This window comes from Artemia franciscana, chromosome 20 (genome assembly GCF_032884065.1).
Source record: "Artemia franciscana chromosome 20, ASM3288406v1, whole genome shotgun sequence".
NCBI classification, from domain to species: domain Eukaryota; kingdom Metazoa; phylum Arthropoda; class Branchiopoda; order Anostraca; family Artemiidae; genus Artemia; species Artemia franciscana.
The window spans coordinates 36,374,905-36,398,948 of NC_088882.1; the positions used below are offsets into that span (position 1 = coordinate 36,374,905).

General features: G+C 34.4%; 1 protein-coding gene across 3 annotated transcripts in view; it reads right to left on the bottom strand.

The window, feature by feature from the left end:
• Positions 1-1,702: 1,702 nt before the first annotated feature.
• LOC136040200 (protein argonaute-2-like) overlaps positions 1,703-24,044 on the bottom strand; it is a 121,565-nt gene continuing 99,223 nt past the window's right edge. For all 3 annotated transcript variants that reach the window (XM_065724354.1, XM_065724353.1, XM_065724352.1), the window contains 5 exons: positions 17,829-17,928; positions 12,937-13,134; positions 10,731-10,967; positions 8,325-8,509; positions 1,703-4,036 (listed from right to left, as the gene is read on the bottom strand). In XM_065724354.1, coding sequence (XP_065580426.1) covers positions 3,949-4,036; positions 8,325-8,509; positions 10,731-10,967; positions 12,937-13,134; positions 17,829-17,928 — 808 coding nt within the window. In that variant the 3' untranslated portion in view covers positions 1,703-3,948. The remainder of the gene's footprint in view (positions 4,037-8,324; positions 8,510-10,730; positions 10,968-12,936; positions 13,135-17,828; positions 17,929-24,044) is intronic.

Consider the following 24,044-nt stretch of genomic DNA (forward strand, 5'->3'; position numbering starts at 1 on the left):
GACGACAACTAACTTCATGGCGAAATGACGTCACTCGACAGACAACTTATTTTTATATATATAGATATAGATGTATCATCGGTCGCCAGCATTTTTTAGAAGCCAGCTAATTAGTGGATTCTGTCCAGTCGTTTCGTAGTTGGTTCACCAAGAAAGAACAGTAACAGGGCGATAGGATATTTAATAAATAGCTAGACCCGTGGATGAAATATTGAAATTAAACGAAGTTTACAAGAGAGATATCTGATAAACAGGACTAAGGGCCAAACAGGAATTCATGACGAATGTGTTTTCGCACTCCTCAGCCCATATCCTTGGAGAAAGTCTCAAATGGGTTTTATGGAGGACATTCCTGCTATGGTCCTAAAAAAAAGAAAAAAGAAAAGTCAAGTGTCACCAAACACTGGAACGTTTTCAGTTTTTTTGTCGACACCATCAACAGTTCCCTTTCTTGTCAGTTCTTCATGTTCTTTTGGTTAACGTAAGATTTGCAAGTGTTTTTTTTTCTTTTTTTGCAAAAAGATTTTGATTACTAATAACTTTGTAAATCCTGTCCGTTCTCGAAGAGCATTTTGAAAGGGGTTTCACGGCTGTTTTCAGGACAGCGGAATCCCGCTCGTCTTATTTAGTACAAAAAAAAGAAAAAAGAAAAGTCAAGTGTCACCAAACACTGGAACGTTTTCAGTTTTTTCTTCGACACCATCAACAGTTCCATCTCTTGTCAGTTCTTCATGTTCTTTCGGTTGACGTAAGATTTGCAAGTGTTTTTTTTTCTTTTTGTGCGAAAAGATTTTGATTTGGATTACTAATAACTTTGTAAATCCTGTCCGTTCTCGAAGATCATTTTGAAAGGGGTATCTAGGCTGTTTTCAGGAAAGCGGTATCCCGCTCGTCTTATTTATTATACTAAAAAAAAAGAAAAAAAAAGAAAAGAAAAGTCAAGTGTCACCAAACATTGGAACGTTTTCAGTTTTTTCGTCGATACCAGCAACAGTTCCCCCTCTTGTTAGTTTTCATGTTCTTTGGGTTGACGTAAGATTTGCAAGTGTTTTTTTTTTTATTTTTGCCAAAGGGTTTTGATTTGGATTACTAATAACTTTGTAAATCCCATCCGTTCTCGAACATCACATTGAAAGGGGTATCATGGCTGTTTTCAGGACAACGGTATCCCGCTCGTCTTATTTATTATACTAAAAAAAAAGAAAAAGAAAAGTCAAGTGTCACCAAACACTGGAATGTTTTCCGTTTTTTTGTCGACACCAGCAACAGTTCCCCCTCTTGTCAGTTCCTCATGTTCTTTCGGTATACGTAAGATTTACAAGTTTTTTTTCTTTCTTTTTTTGATTGAACCAAAAAAATCTTTACAATGCAAATGCGAGGATATTTTACAATTTGGATTTAATAATTTACTGTTTTTTGCACAATCCAAAGAAAAAAAAAATCTAAACACTTTTTCACTCTTTAATAACTATTCCGACGAATAAAGAAAATCAAGAATAAAAAAAATACTACAGTGGATTTGATCTCAGCTTGGCAATACGGGATCCAAAGTTCGATCTGAGCTATAGCAATGAACTGCAGGGCTCGGAATTTGATTTCGATGATGAGATTATGCGAAAGTGTCTCCTTATTAAACCAGACAAGAGGAAGAGAAACTAAAAAAGAACGAAAGAAGTGTAAAAAGTGTACAAAAAGAAACATGTTGTTGCTAGCCTTTAATATCTGATTATACAATACAACACAAGTGATAAAATAATGAAAATAGTGATGAGAAAACAAAACTATACAATTTCTTGTTTATCCTTCAAGAAGACATTTTATAGAGCAAAGACTGCGACATCTTTTGATAAACACCTCAGGGAAGTGCACAAGGGAGGGATTGATTTAGTTTTTGCTTTTTAAATAATTCCTCTCCACCCTCTTTTTGAAGCAAATTGCTTCGAACTACTTCAAGCACCTTTTATTTACATTTATTTACACTATCAGTCGATTGTGTTGCTACAACAACTGTTGCGAATATGCAACAATATGATTTATAATTTAATAATTAATAAAATATGATAATTTATAATTTAATTATAATTAATTATAATTTAATTATAATATTATAATTTAATAAAATATGATTTTAAATTATGATTTAATAATTTAAAAATATGTTTTTAAATTATTTATGTATTAGTAATAGCCCAACCAACACAATTATTATATCTTTAATCAAAACCATACATAGAAGGGACGAGGTTACCAGATTCGACATCCTTTCCCCAGAAAATTTCTCCAGCTTCTACCCCCATCCCAAAGCAAAAACTATTTAGGAAAGCACCACCCTCCTCCCAACAAAAATCTAGTATATAAACCTGTCTTTGATGCCATTTATCCCCCTCCCACACAATAATAAAATAAAAGTCATTTCCATTCTCTACACCTCCCTATGACACACAGAAGAAGACAATTAAGTAATGAGAAAGAAGAAATTAGAAAGAAACCACAAAATATCAAAATATCCTCAACACCAAAATTTAAAATCCTAAACCTAGACGAGATTCTTCTCTTATAAGCAAGCTGGCAATCGGATATTTACTCTCAAAATGGTGGTTTCTTTTCCAACAACATACAATTTAACAAGCCAACCTACAAACAAGGAGGGAGGTTTCCCCCTAAGATTCATAAGAAGAAATTTTCAGGCAAAATGGTCCACTTTTTACTTTGGACAGTGACAAAACTTTTATAAATATAGGAGAAAAATCCATGAAAGCAAACTACACCCACACCAGGGAGAGGGTAGTGCTACCAATTCAAGAAAATGGAGGGCAGCGAGAAGGATTCCTTAAAATGAATATAAAAAATAGATATAATTTCAAAGGGAAGGGATCAATTGCCTTTCTCTACATTAGCACCCTAGGCAAGGGTTCCACTATAAGCAAGATGTCAATCACTACCACTGAATATTTAATTTAAAATGGCGATTCCCGTAACGACCCAAAAACATAACCATATCTGCGGGGGTGTCTTCTAAGATAGGGAAAAGGCTACCTCCCAGTGAAAGCAAGAGTCAGAATGGACTACTTCCCACCCATCCCCACTCTGATATACTTCAAACTCTCGGGTTCGGTTCAATTAACTTGTGTTTCAATTAATAATTCTTCAATCAATTTCAATTCTTTTTTTGTTTTTTATAATTTTAATTCTTTTTTTTATTCAATTCTAATAATAATTCTTTCAATTAATAATTCAATTGACAGTTCTGTTTAATAATCCAATGGAATTACAGTGAGACTTTGCATCTATAGCGAAGCTGAGGCGAATGCGTCCAATTTATTGGACGAGGGGTAACGTTTCCTTCAAATTTCAAAACCCTTTACATAAGGGTGCGAATAAATCAGAATTTAGCGAATTTTCAAGGTAACATAAATCCCCATTGGAGTTAGAGGTCCGCTTCAATTGGGTTTGAGTATGACGAGCAGCTAACCCTGTGGAACTATTAAAATCAGGAAATTCCTACCGACTTTCCTCAGGAAGTTTTACCGACTTTCCTCACCTAAGGAACAAATTTGAAATTTAGCAATATTGGCAAAATCTCCATAAGTTAAAAATGCAATTACTGGAACACACCATAAAGCATAGACAGGGAAATTAAAAAAAAAAAAATGTTTTTTTAAATTTTAAATTTAAAACAGCAATCTCCTCTGGTTTTTTAAAGTTGATCATTTTGTCTTTCAGCAAATCTATTAACTAAATATAAAACTGACTGGACCATAAGTTTTGACACACACGACTGAACCAAATTTTACATTATCTTCATTAGCATAGCTTATTCATAAAATCGACCAATTTCCATCCCCCCCCCTAAAGAAACTACTTCTCTAAGCATAAAAATCTATGGCCCAGCCTAAAATACACGATAGGTTAGCATACACACACAAAATCAATGAAAGAATGTCATCTTCAAACATAGAACATTGGTCTCGTCCTGGAGGAATTTTCCAGCATCTCCGTTTGCTGACGAGGGTTCTGAATTCCCCTACGCATCATGCTAAAAATAAAAAAGGGTCAATTAAAATTCACTGATTTTTGCCAAAATTTAGTATTTCACACAAAATTTCACAAAAGTAATTCTCTACACAAAAAGTAATGTAATTTTATTTTTTTTTAGATAAAACCTAGTCTGAGCAACGAAGTTACCGGTTACCACAGCGAAAAAAAAGCAAAAAAAAAAAAAATCAAATGCCAAAATTCAAATTCAAGTGCCAAGGACACGTGGGAACTCAATTTTTAATAGGAAAGACAGCATATAGCCTACATCTACGTAGTTTTAACATTTAGGGAGCGTCAAGTTCAAAAATAAAGAACGCGTGCAAGCCATGAGTAGAAAATCAGAAAAAATATATCCTAACACGGAGCTCTGGAAGCAACAAGTCTCTGGATTGCTGTAACAAAAGACAAATTAATTGCCATTAATTGGCAATGAACTGAACAAGACAAAGTGACTGAACGATAAACGATGTAAAAATCTAAGCCTAACATATTGTTGTCAAATCAGAACTGACAAATAAACGTAAATGCCACTGAACAGCTAAAAATCTAAGCTATACCTTGATACGTTTATTGTTAAAATTAGTCAAGATCACGCCAAATCATAAGTAAAATGAGATAAAAAGACAACATCATTTTGGGAATATCGATTAACATATTTTGCTATGTTCATCCCTTTAGTGTTCCACTTTTATTCAACTATAAATATAATCCTTATTTTTTCTTCTTATTCTGAAAATATCGCTTATATTATGTAAAGCACAAATATTGTATTTAATTTTTTTTTTACCTCAGATACCCATTATAAAAACTCCCAGAATGGCGGCATTTTCTGTATGTTATTAAAATAAAATAAAAGAAAAACATTTTTTTTAGCTGCAAGTAAGGAGTGACATTAAAACTTGAAACGAACAGAAATTGTTCCGTATATGAAAGAGGTTGTCCCCTACTCAACGCCTCGCTCTTTCCGTTAAAGTTTGACTCTTTGTCAAAGTTCTGGAGCGAGGCGTTGAGGAGGGGACAACCTCTTTCATATACAGAATGATCTCTGTTCGTTTTTAATGTCACTCCTTGCTTGCAGTAAAAAAAAAGAAAAAAAAAAAAAAAAAAAAAAAAAAATTCTTGACGTTTTTGAATTAATACATGCTTTGATGTTGGCTCACCGCACATGAATAATCACACCAAATTTGCATATTATTTCTTTTTGGCTAAACAGCTTTCTCATAGCTTTGATCAGACAATTTTCATAAAAAGAGGTAGGGGAGGAGCCCATTTTTGGTTACTTATAAGAACTTTTTTTTACGAACGTTTATGTTAGTAATAAATATGTGTAACTTACGATTTAACTTACGTAATGAACTTCTATATTTGAATATTTTTATTGCGTATATGAGGGGATTCGCCCCCTCGTCAATACCTCGCTCTTTACACCAAAGCTTGAATTTGGTCCCAATTCTTTAAGAATGACCCCTGAATCCCAAAGGCCGTAGAATATATAGTTGAAATTACTAAAAATACTTTAGCGTGAAGAGCAAGGTATTGTGGAGGAGATAAAACCCCTTATAGAGGTAATATTTTCTGTTCGTTTCAAGTTTTAATGCTGCTCCTTACTTCCAGTTGAAATTTTCTTTATATTCAATTTCTCATTGTTTTATTTTTAAATAATGCTAGAAAATCTGTTCCCCCCTCATGGAAATTCTCTTCACTCATGACAAATTTCTCCATGAACACGAAAAAGTCCCTCTGAAAACGTCTGTACACTTCCCAGTAACCATTACTATAGGCAATGGTCCAAGTTTGTAACTTTCAGCACTCCCCCTGGGGTTGTGGAGGATGAAGTCGTCCCCAAAGACATAGTTATCAAGTTTTTTGATTATGCTGAACAAAATGGCTAGGTCAAAACTTTGATCCGGTGACTTTGGGAAAAAAAGCGTGGGAGGGGGCCTAGATGCCTCCAATTTTTCGTCTCTTAAAATGGGCACTAGAACTTTTAATTTTCGTTAGAATGAGCCCTCTCGTGACATTCTAGGATCACCAGGTCAATACGATCACCCCTAGAAAAAAAAAAAAAAAAAAACATGCATCCGTAATCTGTCTTCTGGCAGAAAATATAAATTACACATTTTTGTATATGGGAGCTTGAAACTCCTACAATAGGGTTCTCTGATACGCCGAATCTGATGGCGTGATTTTCGTTTCTATGACTTTTAAGGGGCATTTTCCCCCATTTTTTAAAATAAGGCAAATTTTCTCAGGCTCATAACTTTTGATGGGTAAGACTAAACTTGATGAAACTTATATATTTAAAATCAGCATTTAAATGCGATTCTTTTGATGTAACTATTGAAATCAAAATTCCCTTTTTTAGAGTTTCGGCTGCTATTGAGCCGGGTCGCTCCTTACTACCTTACTTCGTTGCAACCAACTGTTTGATTGACTCATATTGTGCGTTAAACTGAATTGGCTTCATCCTTTGATTGTAGAACCAGGAATTTCCTCAAAATACTGCGTAAACAGGATACAACATGAGTCAACAGACTACCTTGTCAATGTTTGAATTTTTATTAAAGAAAAGCATTATCAAATTTACCGAATTAATTTACGCTTTTTTAATGGTTTGGCTACAAAATGAAAATTTACGCATGGCTAAAATTCAATATGAAACCAGAAGAAAAATTATCCCGGTTTTCATGTGTAAACAGACCGAAGATGGAGCCAGGGGGCGAAAAATGTTTTCACTTGAAAGTCCGTGGTACCTCAACACAATTCTGTGTATTCAAATGTCTTTACTTCTAAGAATAAAAGAAATGAACATCCCACGATTTTTTTTTTAGCTTGAAAAATAAAGATACAAGGATTCGGTGAAAGAAAGCCAAGATCCCGTAGATGCCTGGCCCACAACTGGAGTTAATACTCAAACATTCAAAATATTCATTTTTCTTTTAAAAAGTTTATTTACACCCTATAGAACTATCCCTGACGTGAAATTGGATGTCGGAATTTTACAGACATTACATATATTTTAAGGTTCATAAGTTGGCTTCAACCGTTTTCGACGAGAGGGAGAAATCACAAAGCTATAGGAAGGATATTATTAAAATTATTTACTATAATTATTAATAATAATAAAAAAACAAAGTATGTCTGATCTCAGTTTCAGAGAAACGATTGCAAAATTGAAAAAGTGACACCAGACGCAAGCTGTCGCTAATGTTTTCTTTTTGTCGCACCAGCGCAAATTCTCACTCTTATAAGCTACCTTTTCAATAAAAATTAAATACACTATTAAAAATATTACGTATTTAATTTGTATACACTCAATTTGAATATACCCGGCGCTCAAAGTACGTTAAATTCTCAGGCTATACTCGTTTTACTTGCTTAGCTAGCCCAAAGCCAGGTTCCCGAAAGATCCTACTGTCCAATGGCCAGATTTCCCATCGCCCATGAAAAGATTGTCATAATATGTATAATTGGATTAGTCTCTTTCTGACAAGTCATCGGTCCTAAAATCGACAAAAGCGATCTATTTCAAGGGAGCAAAATAGACTTTCAGGTACCAACGTAAAGATATTACTGATATTCTTTTAAGATGTTCTATTTTATTTTCTAAAAATTTTCAAAAAAAAAAAAAATCAGGAAATTTTGCTGTCAATCAAATATGCAAGACGGAACTCTTTAGTGACCAGGCCTGGCTACTTTTCCCAAACCAATTTACCATTCATTGCCAAAAACCAGCTTAGCGACTTAGAAAAAAGGACATGATTCGATGACAAAATTTCGGTTCATTTACCCGAAGCAAATTAAAATATGAAAACTGATTAACAGCACATGAAAAGCTGAGCTTGCGAGGGCAGGACAAAAAATAAAAATAGATAATAAGTAGAATTGAAGCTAGAGAATATCTGGCTGTTTTTGTTTTTTTTTTGTTTTTTTTTATACAGTGTCTTTTCTCTTCTTGTAGAATTCACTTCCAAAAATTATATTTTTTTTTCTGAAAACGACTTTGGCGGAGGTAATATATTTGCTTGTTTAAGTTTTAATAGTTTGCTACCGGCTGACTGAATACGCTGGTTTTTTATTCAGTGTTTCAATTTCCTTGATACAAACTAAAGATAAATCTAACACAGTAATTCTCTGTTTTTTTTTTTTTTTTTAGAAAGACTATAGTATTTATTTTTTATTTAGAGAATTAGACATAACACGAGGCATTCACCTACGATAATTTACCACCAGAAGTTAAAAAATAAGGTTAATAATTGCCAAAATGTTGAATTAATTCTTGTTACCTGTCATGATGATGTCTTCCTCGAAAGGCAAGAAGGTGAGCATAATAGCTCGGAGCCGGATTTGATACTGAACGAGAGCAACGAACGTACATGTGACACATATGGTAGGTCAACATCTGAAGATCGTTTGAGTTGAACTCGTTCTCATCGAAGAGAACATAATAATGAGTGGGGCGGCTTGTACCCTATAAGAAAATCGGTTTAAATTACATTAGCAAAAAAGGCAGATTTAAGTTGTAATAAAAGCATATGATGTGAATTTTGTTTTATATATAACAAACAGAAAGAAACAGAGAGAAAGAGAGAGAGGGAGAGAGAAATAAAAAGAGGGAAAGAGAGAAAGAGAAAGGAAAAGGAAAAAAAGAGAGAGTAAATTAAGTTCACAAGTTCTATTCTCCGGTTTATCTTCTTCCTCTCTGTGTCTTATGAGCTTAATTGACAATTAACTCCGTTGCCCTAATTAAATCCTCCACCGACAATATCATTGTCTGATTTCGTTAAATGTAACACGACCAACCCTGCACTAAATATCTACCTATCTATCTATCTATCTGACGGATCTTAAACTAATGTGTCGCCCTTACTCAACACATCACAACACAAAAAATCACCAAGAAAAGCATTATTAGTCCCGACATCTCTTTTTGTTCGCTTATAGGTGGCTAGGTGGTTTATAGTTGGCTAGGAAAAAAAAATCAAAGATGGCGCAGAAGTAAATCTACTGTTTTGGATTTCCTCGATCAGAAAGTCTGCGAGGGAAAAATGCCAAATTCTTGTAATCCAAATTCAGCTGACAGACTGATTGCGATCTCAATTAAACATGGTTGAGGTAGCGGCCAAATTGAGCAGAATGATAAGTACTGGGTATGCACTGCCATACCCAGGTATGTTCTGCCATAATTAAGTACCAAGAGGCCTTTTAAGCTTTATATATTTTTTGGTCTAGTCTCCGTGTCTTCACGGAGTCTTCACGTATATGCTTCCCTACCTCTCTTTCACGCTTCTAAAATAAAATTTAGACAGAAAAAAAAACAACGTTGAATTGATTTAAAGACGTAGCGTTTTATGATTATTAAAATTCTAACTGTACAACTCGATTTCGAGTTGCTCACACTACCCGATTCAGCTTTATCCACAATTCTTTGAGAGGAGATTTCCAATTTCAGCTAAAAAAAAAAAAAAAAAAAAAAAAAAAAAAAAAAAAAAAAAAAAAAAAAAAAAAAAAAAAAAAAAAAAAAAAAAAAAATTTAAAATGAGGATAGAACGCAAAAAGGGAGTTGGAATCATTCTTACAAAAACGAAACAGATTATCTAAAATGTGAATAATACGTTAATACAAAAAAAAGAAGGAAGAAAGAAAGAAAAAGATTTTGGGACAAGAATCTCGGAAAAACAAGACAAAGGACTTAAAGTGTCTATAAAATTATAAATACATACATATATATTCAAAACTGTTCAAGGAATGTAAAAAAAAAGACACGTGTCCTGATAGATATGATGCAGTGCTTTGCCTAGTTCCATTTTAAAATCGGTGCATTACGTTTAACTGTAGAAACTTTCGTAGAAACTCCGTAGATATCGTTTTGCACTTAGTAGAATTAATATAAGCGTTTAATGTCCATAAAGTCTCATGGTCCAATCACATTACCACAAAAATCCAGCAACTTTTTCTGCCTTAATTGTTCACAGTTACGAGTTTGCCGTTTCGCCTAGACTTGAAACTTATCTCCTTCTCCACACTTTTCTCTTTTGGTCTTGTCCAAACCTCTAATAACAAGAAGTAACAATGTCCAATACCACGGACGAAAAAAGTCACAAATCAGGCTGTATCAAAATTCGGGTATGACGACCTGTTGACATCGAACCAAAAATTAGGATTTGTAGCAGAGTATCTAATAATTTGCGGAAATATTATACGGAAAGAATGAATGTAACATTTTCAATAGAATTCCAGTTTTTCCACACGTATCCCGTAACTGCGTTCTCTTGTCCGCAGACAGACAACTTTCTATAAATCTGCGGAAAATCCGTAGTAAGGAAACACTAATAAAAGGGCCTCGCAAAACAAAACAATAGTATTTAAAATGTTAGTAAAAATATTTAGAAAAAATCTTGATTTGGTATAAGAAAGAGATATTAGAGTTGAATTAAATGATTTTCATTCACTATTTACTCTAGTAAAAAAAAAGAACAAGGACCAACTAACTGTATGTCACAAAACCATCAAAACAGTTTTTGCATAAATAACGCAAAAACAGCTAAAAAAAAAAAAAAAAAAAAAGGAAAAACACAGCAGAATATTTAAAACGTCTATGGAATATAAAAAACAGAATTTGGATAAGACTGAAATTAAATGTTTTCCATTCACTACTTAATGTGGTAAAAAAGGAAGGAAGGACAAATTACCTGTATACCCTCATGAGAACAAATGAAAAAGTCAAACTCCTGTCTGTGCGTAATCAAGGAGTCAACGACTGTACCCGGTGGAACATTTTGGCCTCTTCCTACCGTGGGTTCACCTGGCTCTGCGAAAAATCGAGTATTGTGGCGTTTCTGAACAACTATAAACGTAATCGGTGGTGAATAATCAGGACGCATTCTCCTACAAGCCTTACGGATTGCGTTGAATTCCCATTTGAGGACCTGAAATAAACAAATTTATACAGTTTACACCCTTTATGTCTAAATCCATCAAGATCCATCAAGACCAGTAGACATACATGGAAAATTTAAATACAATCAGAAATTTGGGATCAGTTGAAAAATATGAATGGTAATTCGTGTCCAGGAACTTTCATTTTAATTATCCATTTGCGGAGAGCCAAAATCAAACATGTATTAATTCAAAAATGTTCAGAAATTAAAAAAACAACAAAAAAACAAGTTTTTTTAATTGAAAGTAAGGAGCGACATTAAAACTTAAAACGAGCTGTTCCTCCCTCAACGTCCCGCTCTTTACGTTAAAGTTATTTACTAACGTACGCTAAAGTTTTTTACTTACTTACTCAATAAAGTAAAATTGAGAGAAATAGTCAAACTTTAGCGTAAAGAGCGGGACGTTGAGGAAGGAACAGCCCCTTTCATACACTGAGTAATTTCTGTTCGTTTTAAGTTTTAATGTCGCTCCTCACTTTTAGTTAAAAGAACTTATTTTTTTATTTAATTGAGAGAAAGCTTAAGGTGGCTACGACAAATTTTTCAAATTTAGAACAAAAGAAAGAAAAAAAGTGATACTGCTTTCTTTTCCCGAGGAAAAAGTAGCAATGCAACCTGAACAGTCTAATGTTGGATACTTCTTTTCTAAGGAACACACAATCTAAAGGACCACAAAATTTAAGACAGAAATTTTTACCCAGAAGAACTAGAGGTAAGCAGGATGCAACACAATACAGTTTACCGTTTATAAAACGAGAATAAGATAAGGATCCTTTCTTATTCGAGGGAAGCCGCACCTAAAACGTATAGTATAGTACAGAGGGAGACCCCTTGGGCAATTACCTGTATAATATCTAATCTCTAAGGTGATTTTAAATAAAAGTTAGATACCAACATTAACTTGGATAGCGTCAATTTAAACTGCAGGGTAGACACTTCTTCAAGGACACTGGAAGATGGATATCCTTCAACCGGGTCATCAGCAAGTAGAAGAATTTACCCCCATCGATAGTAAATAGCCCTTCCTTCAAGTAAGAGCTTTTATAGCCTTCATTGTTGTCTTGCTTCTCATTTCCCATAGGATTTTGAAAGGTTTGTACACGTTTTTTCATCAAATTTTGATTATAATTTTTCTGAGATGGTAACAGGGGCACATTCAGGATTTATTTTTTGAGGGGGGGGGGTTACAAAATCTACTTTAAAAACCTATCAAAAATCATTTGTATGTATTTTTATAATGTTTTTCTGAGTAGGGCAAAAATTTTGGCGGAGAGGGGGCTAATAAAAGCTCTTTTTAAGCCGTATTGACAGAAACTGTCATCGCAGGGAGAATTGTAATAGGCTTGCATCGGTGTTTTGCATTAAACTTTTATTTTTACAATTTATTAATAAAGTTCTAACTCTTGAAAGAAAAAGTTAAACGAAGAGGAAATAGAAGCAAAATTTAGCTAAAGGAAAGGAAAATTAGATAAAAGGGTACTTGTTAATTATCCGGAACACACTTGAAAATTTTGCTCTGTAAGATCAGATAAAAACAGATGTGCCTCTGCAATCGGTTATGATTTGCTTATTTATAGTGACAAAACTACGATGTAGGTAAATTTTAATTAAATATTTAATGGGTAGATTATGTGATTAGGTATTCAATATAATGCGTGGAAACTTCGTGAGAGGGTGTAAAGAAAGAGGCCTTAAATAGATTAGGTTGGAGGATGACCGTTTCCGAAGATGTATTGGCCTCAGGCGGTTTGGTGCTGCGATGAATTGTTAGTAGTAGTAGTAGCTCTGTGCGACCTGCTTTCTAAAATTCTTTGTCGTAGTTTCAATAATTTTGTTTCTAAAGTATTATATTTTGGTATATTTCATTAGGATTGACCTAACTTCATTTCTTGGGCGTGTTCTGTATAAGTAACAAGTACCGATAAACGATAAATGAGCAGGATGAAATTGACCTTACATCTTGAAATTGTCCTTCAGAAACACCGTCCCTGAAAAAGATCAAACGAGATGGTTCTGTGTGTGGGTTGCTTTCGCGATACCTCAGTAGTAGCTTCACTACGATTTCTTCCATCTCATCAATTATCTCTCTACCAGGATCCTGAGCACGAATCTCTCCACGGTACTTGAGGCCAAATGCATCAATACTGCCAACCACCTAAAATAAACCATTATAGCATTTATCAAGGCCATATCCATGGGAAGGGGGGAGGGTAGAAGCCCCCCCCCCAATCCTGAAATATTGATCCAAATAGTAAAAACGGAATAAAAATGAATAAAACAAATTTTTTTTATGCGATTTTAAAGGTGGTTGTTTTTTGCACCCCCTCTCCCAGAACAAAAATCCTGGTACGACCCTGGTATTTATATATCACTACTTTAGTATACACAACATTTTTTAATTATATGTTCATATAATGTAACGGCAGCCAGAATTCACATTAACCGATAAATAAATAACGAAAAAAATATTGGCAAAAGTTTTCTTCCTGTCTTGGAAGTGAAATATAAAAGAATTAAATCAACTGATCAAAATTGACGTTTGAAAAATACAAAAATTAAACACATCAGCAGTACCAAACTAAAAGGTCATAAACCAACAGATGGCACCAATTCCCATTTTTTTTTAATTTTTTTTTTTTAAATTCAATCTTTTTAGTAACATGAATTTTTACTATTATTTTTTAGTATTTTTTACTATTAATCTACAATTAAACTAAGTTAAATTAAACTAATTAGTAGTATTAAACTAATTATTAAACTACTAATTAGTTTACTATTAGTTTTTAAATATATTTTTTTTACTATTAATCTACCATCAAACTAAATTAAACTAATTAGTTGTAATAAACTAATTGGTAAACTACTAATTAGTATTTTTTCATAGCATTTTAATTTTTTTTTTTGTAAAATTTTTGATATGAATACAAAACGGTAGTCATGGAAATCTAGGAGAAGGAGGCATTTTTCAAAACAAAGAGGGGAGGAGGGACCTCAATTGCCCACACTCGTGATTATTACTCTTGTAGCCCCCAGATTTAGCATAAATATCATAGATAATGTTTCCGCTGAAGCTAGGTCTTGATGGGAATCCGGTTTTGTTTCGGGGGCTGGATTTTTGCGCTATATGATGAAAGAAAATATTTATATAGGGGCGAATATTAGGTTCACTCCTATTTGTGATAAAAATTTGTTTTCGAATTCTGCCGAATTCAGCTTTCATCAAATTAAAACCTCTAATTTACGCACTTTTGTTTTTTTTTTTCAAAGTAGGAATTTACTAGGGATATTTTGGAGAAATTTAGGGGATTTAGCATAATATCATACATAATGTTTCCACTGAAGTTAAGTCTAGATGGGAGTCCGGTTTTGTTTCTGGGGCGGGATTTTTGTGCTATTTGATAATTCCTTGTTAAAATATATACAAATATTTTTGAATTATATCTGCTAAGCTTCAAACTTTTGGTTTTCTTTTTTAAAGTTTCATTTTTCACTTTTGGTTTCATTTTCAGAATAATGTTAATTATTTTTTCTATTAATCATCAAACATTTATAATTATATAATTGTTATAATTTAACTAGAATTATAAATAATATAATTATATTCGTAATTAGTTATTTTATTCATTAAATGTTTAAATCTATCCCACTGATGAGATGATTCAAGACCGGACAACAATGCTCACTTCTAGAATGTTTCTCTCCTGAGCCGTCAAGCATTCAATAAGTGAGGGCCCCAAAGGGCCTCATACAGGGGCCCTTTCCTTTCCCTAGTATCAAATCCGAATGGACATTTCGAGTATCAAACCTGAAGCATCAGACAGGATAGAAAAAATGGGAGATAGAGGACCAAGTTCCTGCCCCACGGTCAAAATAAAGGATGACGAAAATACAGATAAATAAATAAGAATAAATAAGATAATGAAAAATGCACATGGATACAAAAGGAATGTTCTTTAAAGCACATAAATGTTTACATTTAAATATTTCTCTGACTCAGCAAAATACATAGGACCTAAATGACTGAGACCCGTCAAAAAAAGACACTATCTTGGAAAAAGTACTAAAACAATAAATTTTAAACATATGTCTGAATGGCTGTTCTACAAATTAAATCAGAGCTAAGAGCTCATATGGCATGAGCTCTAGCAAAATTTTAAGAATCAATAGATTTATTTAAAAGGAAAATCAGAGGCTTAATGCCGGTCGGGATTTAAAATAAGAGCTCTGAGACATGAGGTCCTTCTAAATATCTATCAGGAAAAAGACTTTATCAATTCAATCTGTAAAGGTCCCTGACACACCTACCAATTTTCATCGTCCTAGCACGTCCAGAAGCACCAAACTCGAAAAAGCACTAGATCCCCTAACTCCCCCAAAAAGATCGGATCCAGTCCAGTTACGTCAATCACATATCTACCACATTTGCTTATTCTACCCACCAAGTTTCATCCCGATCTCTCCACTTCAAGCGTTTTCCAAGACTCCCGGTTTCCCCCTCCAACTCCCCCCAATGTCACCGGATCTGGTCGTGATTTAAAATAAGAGCTCTGATACATGAGTTCCTTCTAAATGTCAAATTTCATTAAGATGCGGTCACCCGTTCCTAAGTTAAAAATCCCTCAATTTTTTCTAATTTTTCCAAATTAACAATCCCCCCTACCCCTAACTCCCCCGAAGAGAGTGGATCCGTTCCAATTATGCCAATCACGTAAAAAGAACTTGTGCTTATTCTTCCCAGCAAGTTTCATCCCAATCTCTCCACTCTAACCGTTTTCCAAGATTTCCGGTTTCAAAGATTTCTGTTTTTCCCCTCCAACCCCCTATATCCCAGGATCCGATTCGAATTGAAAATGGAGCATCTGAGAGATAAAATCTTTCTACATATCAAGTTTAATTAAAATCCGATCACCCATTCGTAAGACAAAGATACCTCAATTTTCACGTTTTCCAAGATTTCCGGTCTCCCCCTCCAACTCCCCCAATGTCACCGGATCTGATCAGGATTTAGAACAATATCTCGAAGCAAATGATCCTTCTAAATATCTAATTTCAATAAGATCTGATCACCCATTCGTAAGTTACAAATAACTCATTTTTTCTAGTTTTTCCGAATTACCCCCTCCCCAACTCCACCAAAGAGAGCGGATCCGGTCCGGTTAAGTCAGCCATGTATCTTGGACTTGTGCTTATTCTTCCCACCAGGTTCATCCTGATCTTTCGACTCTAAGCCTTTTCCAAGATTTCCGGTTTCCATCGCCCTAACTCCCCCCAATGACATTGGATCTGGTCGGGATTTAAAATAAGAGATCTGAGTTACGGGGTCCTTCTAAATACGAAATTTTATTAAGATCCGATCACTCCTTCGTAAGATAAAAATACTTAATTTTTTCTAATTTTTCAGAATTAACCCTCCTGCCCAACTCCCCCAAAGAGAGCGGATCCGTTCCGGTTATGTCAATAACGTATCTAGGGCTTGTGCTTATTTTTCCCAGCAAGTTTTATCTCGATCCCTCCACTCTAAGCGTTTTCTAAGATTTTAGGTTTCCCCCTCCAACTCCCCCCAATGTCATCGGATCCGATCGGGATTTAAAATACGAGCTCTGAGACACGATATCCTTCTAAATATCAAATTTCAATAAGATCTGATCACTCCTTCGTAAGATAAAAATAATTATTTTTTCTAATTTTCCAGAATTAACCATCCTGCCTAACTCCCCCAAAGAGAGCGGATCCGTTCCAGTTATGTAAATAACGTATCTAGGGCTTGTGCTTATTTTTCCCAGCAAGTCTCATCTCGATCCCTCCACTCTAAGCGTTTTCCAAGATTTTAGGTTTCCCCCAACTCCCCCCAATGTCAACGGATCCAGTCGGGATTTAAAATGAGAACTCTGAGACACGATATCCTTCTAAATATCAAATTTCATTAAGATCCGATCACACATTCGTAAGTTAAAAACACCTCATTTTTTCTAATTTTCCCGAATTAAGCGTCTCCCCACTCCCTCCCAGATGGTCGAATCGGGGAAACGACTATTTCTAATTTAATCTGGTCTGGTCCCTAATACGCCTGCCAAATTGCATCGTCCTAACTTATCTGGAAGTGCCTAAACTAGCAAAATCGATACCGACTGACGGACCGCCAGAATTCGCGATCCCTATATGTCATTTGGTTAATACTAAGTGCCATAAAAAGCAATGAGAGCGAGAAAAAGAGAAGTAAGGGAGAGAATGAGAGCGGGAGCGAAACAGAAATCGAAAGAGCAGAGAGAGAGAGAGAGAGAGAGAGAGAGAGAGAGAGAGAGAGAGAGAGAAAACGAGAGGGAACAACGGTCAACTGACATATTTTACATTATAACTTTTTCACTTTACAGAAATATCGTCCAGGTCTGAATTTCAAGAATGACAAATATACAATTGGGTATGGGTATTTGCGTAGTAAGGAAGGGAGAGGTTTGATATCCAAATAAAAGTAATCTAATAGATTAATAAGAACCTAGTTTTATATTCAAATATTTCATATACTTTTTTGATACTTTTCATTACTTGTTTATTATTTTATGAATTATTTTTATTATTCAAATCTTATTTTATTTAATACTTACTTTAATACATGAATTATATATATGTATATATTAATAATATATATATATATATATATATATATATATATATATATATATATATATATATATATATATATATATATATATATATATATATATATATATATATATACACACACACACATATATATATATATATATATATATATATATATATATATATATATATATATATATATATATATATATATATATATAATAAGCAGAAAAAAAGCAAGATACTCACAGCGGCAATTGATGGTTTAGGGTTATCGACTCTAAATTCTGGAGCGGGATGTGACACATCAGCACCAAGGATCATAACTCGCTCTTTCAATATATTTGGCCTGTCAAAAAAGTAACGATAATAAAACAAAGTTAATATATATCTTTAATTAATGAATTAATAAATTAATTAGTAACTCCATAGAATAGGCCAAAGAGCATGAGTAACTTAAATTGAATCAATTATTCTGTTGTAAGTTACGCGTGCTCTTTGGATAGACGCATATGCTCGGATAAACCAAGTATCACGAATTAAAACCTGTTTCAACAATATCTCCTGAATAAACCCTCCCAGGCACGCCCCCATAATAACCAAAGAGCATGTGCATAATAACCAGTTACCAGACATGTACACAAAGGGTTGTTTCGAGCCATGCCCCATGATAAGATCAATATTTTCTTAAATTCTTATATAATTTTCCTCTTATGGTAAAAATCAAAACAGCTCTACGAAAGAAATCCCTGTATCGGTACCCGATTTTTGTTAAAAACAAGGCAGAGGGCATTTTAAAATATTAGATTTAAACTTCCTTTTCAGACAAAAAAAAAAACTCAGCTTTTCTTTTTTGGTTTTTTGAAATGCTTCTTTAGACAAGGAAATTATAGATACATAGTCAACTACACTTTCTTTCTATAAGAGGAATAATTTTATCTAGGCCACACAACTGTTTTTCCACGCCCTACAACTAGTTTTCCAGTATTTCTGAAATTCATATAAGCAAAATATGTCTGGAACAAGAGCTAAGAGCTCATATGGCACTTGTGACGAGGCAAGAAGAGCTAAGAGCCAAGAGACCATACGGTATGAGCTCTTACAAAATTCTATGAATCAATAGATTGATTTAAAAAGGAAAATAAGAGGCTTAATGCCGGTCAGGATTAAAAATAAGAGCTCTGAATCACGATTTCCTTCTAAATATCAAAATTCATTAAGATCCGATCACCCACTCGTGAGTTATAAATACCTAATTTTTTCTAATTTTTCCTCTCCCTTTAGCCCCCCAGATGGTCGAATCTGGGAAAACGACTTTATCAAGTCAAATTGTGCAGCTCCCTGACACGCCTATCAATTTTCATCGTCCTAGCACGTCCAGAAGCACCAAACTCGCCAAATCAATGAACCCCTCCCCCCAACTCCCCCAAAGAGAGCGAATCCAGTACGATTCTGTCAATCACGTATTAAGGACATTTGTTTATTCTATCCACCAAGCTTCATCCCGATTCCTACACTACAAGTGTTTTTCCAATATTTCCCCCTCAAACTCCCCCCAATGTCAAACGATCTGGTCGGGATTTGAAATAAGAGCTCTGAGACATGAATTCTTTCTAAAAATCAAATTTCATTAAGATTTTTCATTAATATCCGATCATCTATTCGTAAGATAAAAATACCCCAATTTTCACGTTTTCCAAGAATTCCAGTTTCCTCCTCAAACTCCGCCCAACGTCACAGGATCTGGTCGGAATTTAAAATAAGAACATTAAAGCACAAGATCCTTCTAAATATCAAATTTCATTAAGATCTGGTCACCCTTTCGTAAGTTACAAATACCTCAATTTTCAAAATTACCCCCCCCCCTCCAATTCCACCAAAGAGAGCAGATCCGGTCCGGTTATGTCAGTTACGTATCTTAGACAGGTTTTTATTCTTCCCATCCAGTTTCATCCTGATCTCACCGCTTTAAGTATTTTCTAAGATTTCCGCTCCCCTCCCAATTACGCTTGATTCGGTTGAGATTTAAAATAAGAGATCTGAGTTACGAGGTCCTTCTAAATATGAAGTTTCATGAAGATCCGATCACTCCTTCGTAAGTTAAAAATAAGTCATTTTTTCTTATTCTTCAGAATTACCCCCCCCCCCCCAATAGATCGGATCCGTTCCAATTATGTAAATCACGTATGTAAGACTTCTGCTTATTTTTCCCACCAAGTTTCATCCCGATCCCTCCAATCTAAGCATTTTCCATGATTTTTGGATCCCCACCCCAAACTTCCCCCAACGTCACCAGATCCAGTCAGAATTTAAAATAAGAGCTTTGAGACACGATATCCTTCTAAATATCAAATTTCATTGAGATCCGATAACCCGTTCGTAAGTTAAAAATACCTCATTTTTTCTAATTTTTCAGAATTAACCCCTCCCCCAACTACCCCAAAGAGAGCGGATCCGTTCCGGTTATGACAATCATGTATCTAGGACTCGTGATTATTTTTTCCACCAAGTTTCATCCCGATCCCTCCACTCTTAAGTGTTTTTCAAGTTTTAGGTTTCCCCCTCCCAACTCCCCTCCTATGTCACCAGATCTGGTCGGGTTTAAAATAAGAGCTCTGAGCCACGATATCCTTCTAAATATCAAATTTCATTGAGATCCGATCCCCTGTTCGTTAGTTAAAAATACCTCATTTTTTCTAATTTTTCAGAAATAACCCCCCCCCAACTATCCCAAACAGAGCGGATCCGTTCCGTCTATGTCAGTCATGTATCTAGCACTTGTGTTTATTTTTGCCACCAAGTTTCATCCCGATCCCTCCACTCTAAGTGTTTTCCAAGTTTCAAGTTTCCCCCTCCCATCTCCCCCCCCCCCCAATGTCACCAGATCCGGTCGGGATTTAAAATAACAGCTCTAAGACACGATATCCTTCTAATCATCAAATTTCATTGAGATCCGATCACCCGTTCGTTAGTTAAAAATACCTCATTTTTTCTATTTTTCAGAATTAACCGGCCGCCACTCCCCCCCAGATGGTCAAATTGGGAAAACAACTATTTCTAACTTAAGCTGGTCCCGTCTCTGATATTCCTGCCAAATTTCATCGTCCTAGCTTACCTGGAAGTGCCTAAAGTAGCAAAACCGGGACCGACAGACAGACAGACAGACCGACAGAATTGGCGATTGCTATATGTCACTTGGTTAATACCAAGTGCCATAAAAACAGAAATTTATCAGAGTGTATGTGTAAACGACAAAAAAAAAAGAAAACAAACATTTTTACCATAAATCAACTTGGTGAAAGGGATGAAAAGCCTTAAGAGCCGCGGCCAATTACAGTAAAGCCCAGACAGATAGTCTCTGTGAGAGGCAAAGGTGGCACAACTTTTTCAGAATTCAACAGAAAAAAGAGATCTATAACAGAAATACATTTTGAAGGTAATAAAATTCTTTTTTGTTGTTGTGTATCATCATAAACGAAACTTTCCAGCAATTTTATCCCAAGCCAATCCGTTATTTTTCACTAGGTCTTGAGTCTTAAAAAAGTCTTGGGTCTAGCTCTAGGTCTTAAAAAAAAAAAGAAAAAAAAAAAAAAAAAGAAAAAAAAGAAAAAAGAAAAAAAGCCATACATTTTATCAGGCTAAAAGACTGTTCTTTCGATGTTTATGAATTGCCCACAGAATCTGTCACTCCAGCCATTTAATCATTTTTGATGTGTATCTATGCATGCCCAACCAAAAAAAAAAAAACCCAAAACAGAAGCAGAGGCATATTAGGGGAGAGACAGAGGGGACACTTGTCCCAGGCACATAAATCTCAGGGTCGTAAAATTTCAAATAAATAATCTAACGGTTATAATATAATCTTTAAAAGTTGATTTATGTCAAAATAAAATAGAGGAGCAGTTAAGATATAAAAAATGCAATGCCATCTATATCAGCTCTTCAAATATGAAGAGTAGATAGCGTAGAAACAAGTCCGAGGAAGCAGAGAGCACTGAGCGCCTTTTTATGGCGACCAATGTATACCACTAATCTCTACAGTTCTCAATAACAGAACAAAAGTGATAAAATGAGCAATAATAGACATATATAATTACTGTCCATCATTCAGAAACTATACTAATATTGTGACTAAACTTTGGTCAACTCGGATAACCTCCCTGCGGTATTAAAACCTGTCACTCTAACAAATTTCCTAAGCATAATTTTATGCAACTCCAGATCACTCACGAATAAAGTGGACGACTTAGAGTTTGGTTTACGCATCAATTCGACACCACTGGCAATATTACTGGGATATTGTAACGGAAACAGGCACTATTAACGGTTACATGAATTTTTTCAATACGAGATGTGACAGACAAGATACACAACACGGAGGTGGAATAGGCATTTACTGCCGTGACGATTTACCATGCAGACAACTTATTAGCCCCTCATATTCGTGTCATAAAATAATCTGGCTTTGCTACAAGCCGAGAGGATTACAAAGAACTTCCACATGCATGATTCTAGCAGCGGTGTATTATCATGAAAGTACCCGTCAGACGTGAATTAGAGACATTCCTGCATCATTAAGTTGACGATTTTCACAAACAATTCAGTAATCCAGCTATCATCATAGCTGGAGATTTTGACCTTAACTGTTGAAAAACTAGATTTTACGTGTCTGAAACAAGTGGTCGACGTTCCCACTCATAAAAGTGGAAACATACTAGAACTTATACTAACAAATCTTGAGATGTTCTATAAACCACCAGTACCCCTAGGACCACTAGGACCTATTCTGGGGGAAATCAAAGAGTAAAAATCATACGATGAAACCAAGAAGATTAAATTAGCTTACAGACCCCACAGTGAACAATCCATCCAATATTTTGGCAGACGGATACCTAACTTTGACTTTGATCCAGCATATGCCATTACAAACATTTATAAAAAAGCCAAGACGTTATGCTTGATTTTTATGCTTGATAAATCACAAAATGTAAATAAATGAAGCTCAAAACGAACAGAAATTATATTAAATAGTCGAGTCAAACAAAAACGAGCAAAAATTAACATAATAATAATAAATTAACATTAATAATAAAATTAACAAGGGGACTGATAACCCCTTGCCTTCTCAAGACCAGAAAATAATTTGCACTTTCCTGAAAATAAATACATTTTAAATACTTTCATTATTTACTTGAATCAAATAAAAAATATTAAATCTTTAAGAAATAAATATCAGTATATGTAAACTAAACTAACAATCTACGGTTATTTTTTTTTGTAAAGTAAAATTTATTTTAGGGCCTTGAAAAGGTTATCAGCCCTAATCATGTTAATTCTTGCTCGTTTTTAGTAGAATTTATCACATTGTCACTAGGACAAAATGTTGACGAAAGGATTAGTTTTTGTTTTATTTTTTAAACCAAGATACTGAACAGTTTTTCAGAACAAACTCGTCTTAAGTGATTAATAAGTACTTGATACTACTGCTGCTACTACTAACAATTCACCACAGCACCAACCTGCCTGAGGCCAACACAGCTACACACGCTCCGCCTCCATCCCAACCTATTCCAAAATTATTAAGATTTCAAGGAATAAATATCAGCATATATATATAAACAAATACAACGTAGAGACAATAGGGAAAATTTCAAGACAGTGGAAATTATTTCTGTAGATATTTCGGCCCTATGTCCAAGGGCCGTCTTCAGCACAATACAAGAATAAGAGAGAAACTATATATATATAAAAGAACTTACATCAAATTGTGAGGATTAAAACTGAATAATTAAAAACACTTTTTAAAACTTTTTTTTAAAAATAGCCCTAGCATCCTTACTTCAACGAAGTTCAACCAGGACTCAACTTCGTTGAAGTAAGGATGCTAGGGCTATTTTTAAAAAAAGTTTTAAAAAGTGTTTTTAATTATTCAGTTTTAATCCTCACAATTTGATGTAAGTATAGTTATAGTTATTTGATGTATATATATAGTTTCTCTTATTCTTGTATTGTGCTGAAGACGGCCCTTGGACATAGGGCCGAAATATCTACAGAAATAATTTCCACTGTCTTGAAATTTTCCCTATTGTCTCTACGTTGTATTTGTTTGTTATGGAAAGGCAGTGTGGTCTTCGTCGCTATTTTCATATATATATATATATATATATATATATATATATAAAACAATGCACATTCATTTGTGTTTTTTTAGTAAAGGGCAAATTGAATTTGCCCTTTTTTAGCAAAGGGCAAATTTTAGTAAAGGGCAAAAGTACCACGACCTTTTTCTTGTCAAACAGCGCACGCTTTGTGAAACGGATAAAATCATGATCAAAGAAAAATGTGAGTTCCATGCCACAAAAGACACATTAAATACGAACAAAATAAGAAATAATTTCCTCTTTTTCCTACGAGCTTCCCGAAAAAAGTTCGTATGGGAAAAAAGTAGCCCCATTCCTAAATCAG